Below are 10,145 nucleotides of genomic sequence, written 5' to 3'. Positions count from 1 at the left end.
CTCGGATCTTTGGTTCGAGGTGGACACTTATTTTAGTTTCTCGAATATTATTTGTGTCTCCTAGATTGATGTCTTCGGTATCGCTCAGATTAGGTTTGGTTTTTTCTTCAAAATGAATTAACTCTTTACTAATCTCTTCGAAAGCCTCATCCTCATCATATTCTGATTCATAATCACAATATATTTCTTGAATTATTATTTCGGAACCAGATTGATTTTTAAGACTGGGCTGAGGATTCCTCATGCATGCCATATCACTAGAGCCAGCGTAAAAAGAACTGTACAGAAAAAAGAAGAAAAAGAAAAGAAAACTATCAGGAATGATAATGAAAAGGAGACTGTATTTTCATTGGATGATGAAAGATAACAAGGTTTGCACACTTCAAACAAACTGTAAGATAAACATTGGGATTACAACCCTGAAGTAACCCAAACAAACTGAAGGAAAATCAAAATAAACTACCAAGACTCCTTTCGAATGGGGAGAGGAGTGGCTTTCCAATTATTAAGCTTTGTCTCTGGCCCAACGAATTGAACTTCCGCGTTGCTAGAACCTTCATCGTTTTCCACCATGTTCACATCGTCAAACAGCTTTTCAAATCTTTCAATTAATTCCTCCTCCGGATTAATCATGGATTTTGGAATTGTTGTTATCGGGTAATTTCTGGTACCGAACTTGACAAAAGACTTTGATAGATGTGGGACTGGTTTTGGAAGAACCCATGCCTTTTGTTTCAGCTTTCTGGCCTTTCTCACGTCTGTGACAGTGGGCATGAATCCCAAACCAAATGTTCCCCAGTTCTCGGGGAGAGATACTAGTTGTATAATGCCTTGCAAAGACGAGCCCAAACCTTTGCCGGGTAAAAAACCATTCTTTAAAATTTCATAGGCTATCATGACTGATGCAGAGGTTATCTTTGGATTCGGAATGTATTTCCCCTCTGGAATTTTCTCTACCAACATTGTGTCGGAAACCTGGTAAACCCATGGTCCCTGGTCATTTTCTATTCCCTTGACCGGTACAATGGCACCGCTGTGAGCATTTAAACTGTCTTCCCCATGCACAACTATTTCATGTTTATCCCATTCAAACTTGACCACCTGGTGTAGTGTTGACGGGACTGCTTTAGCAGCATGGATCAATGGTCGACCCAATAACAAATTATAGGAAACAGCTATATCCAACACTTGAAATTCCATTGTGAATTCAACTGGCCCTATTGTCAGCTCCAGCACTATGTCGCCAAATGAATCTCTGCTTCCACCGTCAAACCCCCGTATGCAAATACTATTCTTCTGGATCCTCTCCTCTTTGATTTTCAACTTGCTTAGAGTGGAGAGAGGGCAAATGTTTGCGCTTGACCCGTTGTCAACCAACACCCGGGTCACTATGGAGCTTTCACATTTCAAGGTGAGGTAAAGAGCTCTGTTGTGCTCAGTACCTTCCACAGACAATTCATCATCAGAAAATGTGATTCTGTTTGCCTCAAAGATTTTGCTGGCTATTTTTTCCAAATGATTCACGGAGATCTTGTCAGGAACGTGTGCCTCATTTAGGATCTTCATTAAAGCTTGACGGTGCTCGTCAGAATGGATCAGCAATGACAATAATGAAATTTGAGCGGGTGTCTTTTTCAATTGTTCCACGGTAGAATAGTCGTGGAGCTTCATCTTTCTCAAGAATTATTCCGCTTTTTCTTCCGTCACAGCTTTCTTCATTGGCGTTGGATTTTTAGTTTTTCTTAACTCTTCGGGAGTAAAACATCTTCCCGAGCGAGTCAAGCCTTGCACCTAACAGACTTCTTCCTTGACTTCTTTTCCTTTGTACATTACTGTCACCCGTTCGTAGTTCCATGGAATGGCCTTGTTGTTGATCACCGGTAACTGGGTTACTGGTTTGATAATAACCCGGTCTACACGGGCTCCTTCCACGACTATGATGGGTTTTCTGGCGACCCCTGGTACAATCACTTTTGATCATACCTGCCTCGTAGCAACTTTGCTCGAAGATCCCTTCTCAACTACCACAGATGCCTCATCACCATTTTTGTTCTGCTTAGGTACCGACTTCTCCTCTGCTAACTGTTCATCTGGCTTGGCTTCATGAGACCGAATCATCATGACGGTTTGTGACGGCTTCTTTGTTTCCCCATCAGCCCGTACTATTTCTATCATATTAGCCTCCTGATGGGCTGGCATTGGATTTCTGTTGATATTGGGAGCTTCGGGGGTTTTGAACTTCAATTTTATTAGTATCAATCAGCTCTTGTATTGCATTCTTTAAATGCCAGCACTTTTCTATATTATGGCCTGGTGTACCTGAACAATACTCACAGCTAACGGTGTAGTCCAGATTCTTTGGAGGAGGATTGGGCAGCTTGGATTGTATCGGCCTTAGCATGTCTAGCTGTCTCAACCTGTGGAACAGACTAGTGTAGGATTCTCCCAATGGAGTGAAGATTTTCTTTTTCTGTCCCCTTTCACCCCTGAATGCTTGATTAGACCTGAAACCTGGTCCGGGATGGGTTCGCGGATAAGGGTAGGTACTTGGTGAGACAGGAGCATGCCAATGAGCGTGGGCAGGTGGCTGATTGTATGTTTGCGCATGGTTAACGGAAAAATGAGGTTTCGACGGGTGATAGTAGTGTTGGGGTGAATTGTGGTGATAAGTTGGTTGGTGGGGTTGATGTTGACTGTAGTACTGAGGTAAACCTCTGGATCCCGACCAAGTTCCTGAATCAACCATTGCCGCTTCCTCTCTTTTCTTCTTTCTAATCCCTCCTACTCCGCCTTGAATAGCTTGAGTAGTTGCCTTAATAGTCGAATAACTCATGATTTTATTCGTCTTGAGGCCTTCTTCCACCATACCTCCCATCTTCACTACTTCGTTGAATGATTTTCCTATCGCTGAAACCAAATGGGCATAGTAAGTTGGCTCCAAGGCTTGTAGGAAGTAGTCTACCATTTCACTTTCCTTCATAGGAGGATCCACCCTTGCTGCCTGTTCCCTCCACCGGAAACCATACTCTCTAAAGCTTTCATTGTGCTTTTTCTCAAATTTTGTCTGGGATAGTCGATTTGGGATGATTTCCAGATTATATTGGAAGTGACAAGGAAATGCCAATGCCAGGTCATCCCAGGTATACCATCTCCCATGGTCCTGGCAGGTATACCACTCTAGAGCTGATCCGCTCAAACTTTGGCTGAAGTAAGCCATTAATAATTCATCTCTTCCCCCAGCTCCTCGCATCTTGCTGCAGAAACCCCTCAAGTGGGCCACTGGATCGTCGTGCCCATTGTATAGGTCAAATTTGGGCATCTTGAAACCAACTGGTAATTGTACATTTGGGAACAAGCATAAGTCCTTGTAGGCCACACTGACCTGCCCTCCTAACCCTCGCATGTCTCGGAATGATTGTTCTAGGCTTTTGACCTTCCTGAACATCTCTTCTTGCTCAGCATTTTTGACTGGCTTGTCAATTTCGGTTGGGAGGTCAAAACGGGGAGTAAATGAATGGATTTCGGAGGCTTTGAAAGTGGGCTCCGGGGGGTAGTATTGGTTGTCCTGGGCCTGGAATATAGGCTCACTAGGAGATTTGTGGAATGTAGCAGTGGGAGGTGCCACGAAGACAGGAGTTACTGGTGGAGGAGGGTATGGAACTGGTTTAGGAGGTGCAGACTGCGGTGTATGAGAGGTGGTGCCTCGGTAATGCTGGTAGATGGGGAAACTCGGGGATAGTTCAGTGGTAGGATTATCCTGAGTTTGGGCTAGTGATGGGGTGGAGGCGGGGTTAGCTGGGTAAGATGGGGGTGATTGCCCTGTAGACCAGGCCCGGTACATCTCAGCCATTTGTTGCTTAAGTTTAAGCGTCTCTTCTTTCATTTTACCGACGTCCATCTCCTCTATCTCAATACCTGTGTCGACATCCGGGATAGACATGCTTTCGGGTATCGGTCCTTTTGATCTGGTGTAATAATGATAATATGCCAGTATACTCCTAGAAAAACTAACTGCTTGAATTCTGGAAATGAACAAACTTGTTAGTCTTGAGAGTTTAACACATATATAATTACACGTTGAGATGCAATGTTCCTAGACAAATAACCCTTTTCTATCATGCATTTGCTCGGCTTCTTGTGTCATCCCAGCTTTTCTTGACCTTTTTATTGTTACTCACTCTTCTTTTTTTTGAATGTGGTCGAATCTTATAGAGATTGCCTACGTATCATGCCCCCGCATGAATCAGACCTTGCGTAGTTCGGACGTAAAGCAATTGTCAACACTTTTATTTATTCTTGAAATAATACAAAGATGGAACAGACATTACATTTGGAAAACATTATAAGAAAATGGTTTTAAAAACTCGACACAAACCTAAATCAAACAAAAGACATAACTCTCAACAGTTGTGAACATGCTCCACTCCCCACTTTTGTTTTTTAATCCTTGGATCATCTGCTCACGGTGGGGCTTGACCCGGATGACCTCCCAGCGTACGATACATTCTTTCTAACTCCATTGCCAGATGACGGGCAAAAATAGGTGCATGCTCTATAAACCTTTCATAATCCATCCCTTGGCAGTTTACATAACTTTGAGAGGTGTAAACTGCTAAATCATGGATTTAGGCCCTGAAGTCTTGGAGACGTTGGTCTTGGTTTTGCAGTTGCTGTTGGCGAGTGGTGGCTATATCTCTTATACGGTCTTCGCGATCTAGAGCTGACTCTAATTGAGCTCGGAGTCTGGCCTGATCGAGTCTTGCTTGTGCTCTTTCTCTATCGATGTCCTCGTGCTAATGTTCCCTATTGTATCTTCTTGCTTCTTCCAATTATGCATGAAGTTGGGCTTCTGAATGCATCCAACGGTCTTTCTCTTTCTTGAATTGTGCCCTGTCTTCTTCGGATTGCCTTACTTGGCGTTCCTTATTAGATCTGGCCTCCTCGTTTAATTGTTGGATTCTTTCTTTAGCTTTGCTCAACGCCTTTTCGGTTTTTGCCAAAATGGAATCATAATCTTGCATTTTTTCTAAAAGATTGGCGATGATTTTTTGATCTTTCCAACTCCTCATTGGTATTTCAGAAGCTTTCTTCATTTTTTGAAATTGAGCATGAAGATTTTTATTCTCACGAGCTAGACTCTTCTTCTCGCCTTCTGCTTCTTGTGCTTGTAAGTCTTTCTCCAAATTGAGGTTCCTCAGATTTTCCTTTAAGGCATGGATAGTCGCTTTGTATCCCTTTTCCTTTTCTCCCCAAATCAATCGCTCTTGGATTTTATCGTTAAAGGTTTGAACATGGGGTCTTTTTATTGGTCTTCTTAGATCGAGTTCTGGTGCATCATCCACGTGGGATCGTTTCTCAAACCATCTTGCATATCCGGGATTTATCTCGCCTTTTGTTGTGTCTGGAACTTGAGTATCATCTTTCAAGTATTGACATCCATTCCACATCTGCTGAATTAAAGCCTCGGGAAGAGTGGCTTCGGAATGTAACTCGATTACTTGCATACTCAAATCCTCATCATCAGGCACCACTTGGTATCTCCCTAGTTGTCTTAGAACTCGCTGTGGTGCATATGGCTGTATGCTTCTCAATCCCAATAGCAGCAAATAATTATTAAAGGTTGACATGTATATCACTTCCCTTACCGGGAGCCATCCCAAAGTCCACTCAATTTGATTTGCCGTTAAAGATCTTAGATGGGATACCCAGGCTTCCACCCCTTCTGGAGACTTATAATCTTTTATTCTTTCTTCATAACTCTCAATGAAATTATCATTGCTTGGACCATACTGCATGAACTTGGGCTGATGTTGGAGATGTTCAATCATCCACATTTGCAACAAAATTTTGCACCCTTCGAAGACCTTTGCCCCTGATTTACATAAAGTCAACGCCCGATAAATGTCAGAGAGAATGATCGGGGCAAGGGTGTGATTTTCCTTGGTAGTGAGGACCTGTACGACTTTCGCCGTGCGAATATCAATTGTTCGTTCTTTGTTTGGGAAGACCATGATTCCCAGAAAAGCCACCATGAAAGCGAAGCGTCGGTGAATCTGCCATGTGTCTTTGTTCTGTTTGTTAGTAAGACCCTTTTCATGAATTTCAAATCCGTCCGGCTTTCCGAACCTTGAATATAGGAAGTTGAAAGAACAACACCCATTGACAACATTGCTTTTTCTGATTTGATTACTGATGATCAGGAGCCCAAAGAATCGATGCACTGAGGGAGCTTTTGGGAATATAAGATTTTGGTTTCTTAAATCTCCGTCGAAACCGGCATATCCAGATATCTCTTCTAATGTAGGAGTAAGCTCGAAATCAGAGAAGCGAAAGACATTGTGAATCGGGTCCCAAAAAGTTACTAACGCCGCAATCAAATCATCACGTGGTTTAACTTTCATAATATCTGTGAGAGTTCCCAAATGCTTAATGACCCATTTCTGACCATCTTCTCCTAACTCATGCCACCACATCTGAAGCCGAAATAGAAACTCATCTACATCTGCGAATGGTGGGTTTTGGGTGGTGCTCATTTTGTATCTGCGATTAATTTTAAAAAAAAATCAAAACTCATTTTGAAAACAGATACTCAGAAAAATCATTTTTTTTATTTAACACTTCTTCTTTTTTTTAAAAAAAAAAATTAAAATTATTTTGGAAATTTTCTAAAACAACCCATTTTATTTCTCGGCTCTCACAATGATTTTTTTTTCAATTAAGCCGGTCAACAAGCAAATCTGAGGCAAATGAATGCACAAGTAGCAAGTAGGATGCATCAGGATGGTCTTTTCATTTCAGGTTCACCTGTCCTAGACAGACCCAACCCCTGTGTTGAGTCTCCAAGGTCAAATGTACATGATGCAAATAGAAGTTCCTACTAGGGATCCGGCATGAAGCTGAGTTATTCTAAGTGAAAAACCTGAGGCATATTGTTCTAGACCTGGCTTACCCAAGTGGACAGCTTGAGCCGAAGTGGGGGCAACGTACCGGGAGCACAAAAGTCTACCCGGCCTAGTTAATTGTCCCAACTTCGTCTTATTTGGTATGACTTTTAACAGAAAGGTGGGTCACGCACACGTATGCACCATAAATTCAGAAGACTCAGAAAGAAGGAGGGTTTCGTAGCAGTTTTATATACATAACTCAGATAATATTAAAGCGGTAAAAGCATCATTTAGCACATTAGGCATATATCATGTAAAAATCAGATAATAAATAAAGCCAACTATAACAGTTATTTTAAGCTCGAATTCTTGAACCTTGAACCAGTGGTTCTGGTTCATCACACTTTTATCCCCAGCAGAGTCGCCAGAGCTGTCACACCTCCTTCTTCCGCCCCCGCGAGGGGTGAAGGAGTTTTCTCCAATTAAAGGACAGTCGAAACGGGATTTGTTTATTTATTTCAGAGTCGCCACCTGGGAATTTTATGGCGTCCCAAGTCACCGGTTTTAATCCCGAATCGAGGAGAATATGACTCTGTTTATCATTCTGCGAACCAGAAATCCGAGTAAGGAATTCTATTAATTCGGGAGAAGGTGTTAGGCATTCCCGAATTTCGTGGTTCTAGCACGGTCGCTTAACCATTTTTTATACTTGGCTTAATTATCTTGATTTACTAAATACATTTTTTCTTGTTGCCTGATTTTATTACCGCTTTTGTTTAGATTGTTTGCAATTATAGACCTTCCTTGAAACGAATCACGCGTACGTATATTCGGATTATATATTTTTTATAAATGTAAAGAATCGTGTCACGCATACGTGTACACAATAAGATTGATAATATTATTTTTTATATATTTTTATTATAAAAAGACTTATGTTCGAAATTGTGCTTAAAATAAAATTAAGAACGTTCGTCGCTCTTGTATGATTAAATAGTGAACTGCACATCTCGGGTTATATGAAATTAATTTAATATCCTCCGAAGAACCCCCTTTTAAACAAAATTTTGCTCGAATTTGCGCGAACGCATAATCCGAATTGCCTTTAGAAATATAATCAGGTCACGCGAACGTATCCCTAATTACACAAAATATTCTTGATGGTAGTATAAATTCTCTACAAATTGTTTATTACATCCATCTATTTTTAATGTGAAAGTCATGGGAAATCACTATTTGGGACGCCTCTAAATTTCTTGAAAAGAATTCAAAATTTATTAGGTGTTGATCATGGGTTATATTTTAAACGTATGAATTATATACCTCAAAACTATCTAAAGTTAAAGAATTAATGATATGAAAAATAAATAACGTGCGACTAAATTTACCATTTTATTGTGAATACGGTATATACACTTTCAATACTTGATAATTATATGCACAAATTATTTATTATTTTTTATAAGCTTAAGACTAAATGTATACGTTTGAAAATTTACCAAAAACGAATTATGTGTAAAAACTAGGAAAGTCTAATTAGTAAGCAAACTAATAATTTTTCGAAGAGTTTCCCTTATTCTATTTGGAGCGAACGCTATGTTATACATTTTTTGACTTAAAATGTTACAATTTATAAATCCAACCTCCTTCTTATCTACTTGTTTTTAGTCCAAAGTTATAATTATTTGGTTAGTTTACTTACAATGATTGAATTCGGGATAGATAAAATTAAACCAATTTTCTTTCTCAGCCTATGCAAACTATTTACAAACACTAAATCTACACTTTGTAAAAATCATTGACATTATTTTTTTTTTTATACTATTTTTAAGAAATTAGTTAGACGCATTCTCAAATAAATGGCCCATTTGTTGCTTGGAAAGAGAACTAATCTACAAGATGATTTAATAAAATTACATTATATGTAACGTAGTTATACATCTGAACCATTCGCAATATTCCAACATCATAAACGTAACGGATTATATCAATTCACCTCTCATCCATGGTTATACACATAACCGTTACCACGCAATGTACGAACAAAATACAACTTTCATCATCTAGCTTTAAACAAAATCGAATATTGGACGAGATATGCTAGTAATGTAGTTTTTTGATATTTCCATACTATCCTATACTTAGCCAACAATATCACAAAATTTAATTAATGGCCAACTTTCTGCCATGTTCCCTATCTCAACAATTCAAACAATAAATGTCATCACTAAACTTCAAAATAAATAAGATTATCGTAGAATTTACTACTTCAGAAGGTCAATTGGCTAATAGTTTATCATGTCAAGTATAATACTATATTAACCAACTAAAACAAAACTGAAACTTAAACTAATAGATTTAAATGAGTAGAAGACATAATTGTAATTCCAAACTTCATTTACTTGCAATGTTGAAGCTTTTTCATGACATGAGTTTACAGATATGTACCTGGAAATGAGGGTAAAAGAGGTAAAGTTCAGCAGTAGCAGCAGTAACAAAAACCAGCCAAAAAAAATGCCAATGATTCAACAGATTTGAGAAAAACAGCAAGACTCGTGAAACCCAGATGCACAGTGGCAGGAATCTTAGGAAATTTCAGATTTAAACCAAACAATATCAACAAACAAATCCGGACAGATTCAAGGAAAACAGTATTTCTGATTTTTAAGACTTAGGAAAAGGCTAACTGAAAACTCTCAAATCCCCAAAAAATCAACCTTAACACTAGCTTCTAATGTAGAATTCTGTTTTTACTGTTTCTGATTTTCTTTCTATCTATCTTCTTCTTCCTTTTCCTTCTCTGTCTATTTCTCTCAGTCCTCTCTCTCTGGGTTTTTTTCAGATCAATTCTCCTCTCTTGTTCTTCTCCCTTTCTTTTTTTTTTCTCTTCTTCAACTCAGTCCCAACACCTCCTCTTTATACAATTAAACTCTCTTTCTTCAGCCTGCTGTCCGGACCCCTTTCTCCCTTTTAAAATCAGAAATTTCCCACTCAAATAACACTAAAACTGCTTTTCTAATTAATCAACCACTAAGGACACATTTTTCCTTAATTTCAGCCCCCCCCCCCATCTTCTTTTGTTCCCCAGTATTCTTTAAACAAACACATTATTGAACCCTACCATTAGTTGTCTATTATCTTTACACAAACTCACTTAGGAATGTCTCAAATCAGTCCAATAACAAGTTTTAATACTCATCAGCCCTTAAACAAGTATTCATGTAGTTTATTTTCCCCAAACTAACCCTTAACTACTTCTGA

At 39.3% G+C, this 10,145-nt stretch overlaps 1 protein-coding gene across 1 annotated transcript; it reads right to left on the bottom strand.

Moving 5' to 3' along the window:
• Positions 1 to 5,843: 5,843 nt before the first annotated feature.
• LOC138884286 (uncharacterized) lies at positions 5,844 to 6,533 on the bottom strand (the record flags this gene model as incomplete). The annotated part of the gene is made up of 1 exon (XM_070165384.1): positions 5,844 to 6,533. A coding segment is annotated over exon 1 (690 nt), but the record flags the coding sequence as incomplete, so codon positions are not given.
• Between the last annotated feature and the right edge of the window lie 3,612 nt (positions 6,534 to 10,145).

Source organism: Nicotiana sylvestris, chromosome 12, assembly GCF_000393655.2.
Source record: "Nicotiana sylvestris chromosome 12, ASM39365v2, whole genome shotgun sequence".
NCBI lineage: Eukaryota > Viridiplantae > Streptophyta > Magnoliopsida > Solanales > Solanaceae > Nicotiana > Nicotiana sylvestris.
The sequence above is the reverse complement of the archived record's forward strand: the minus strand, read 5'-3'. Positions and strand labels throughout refer to the sequence as shown.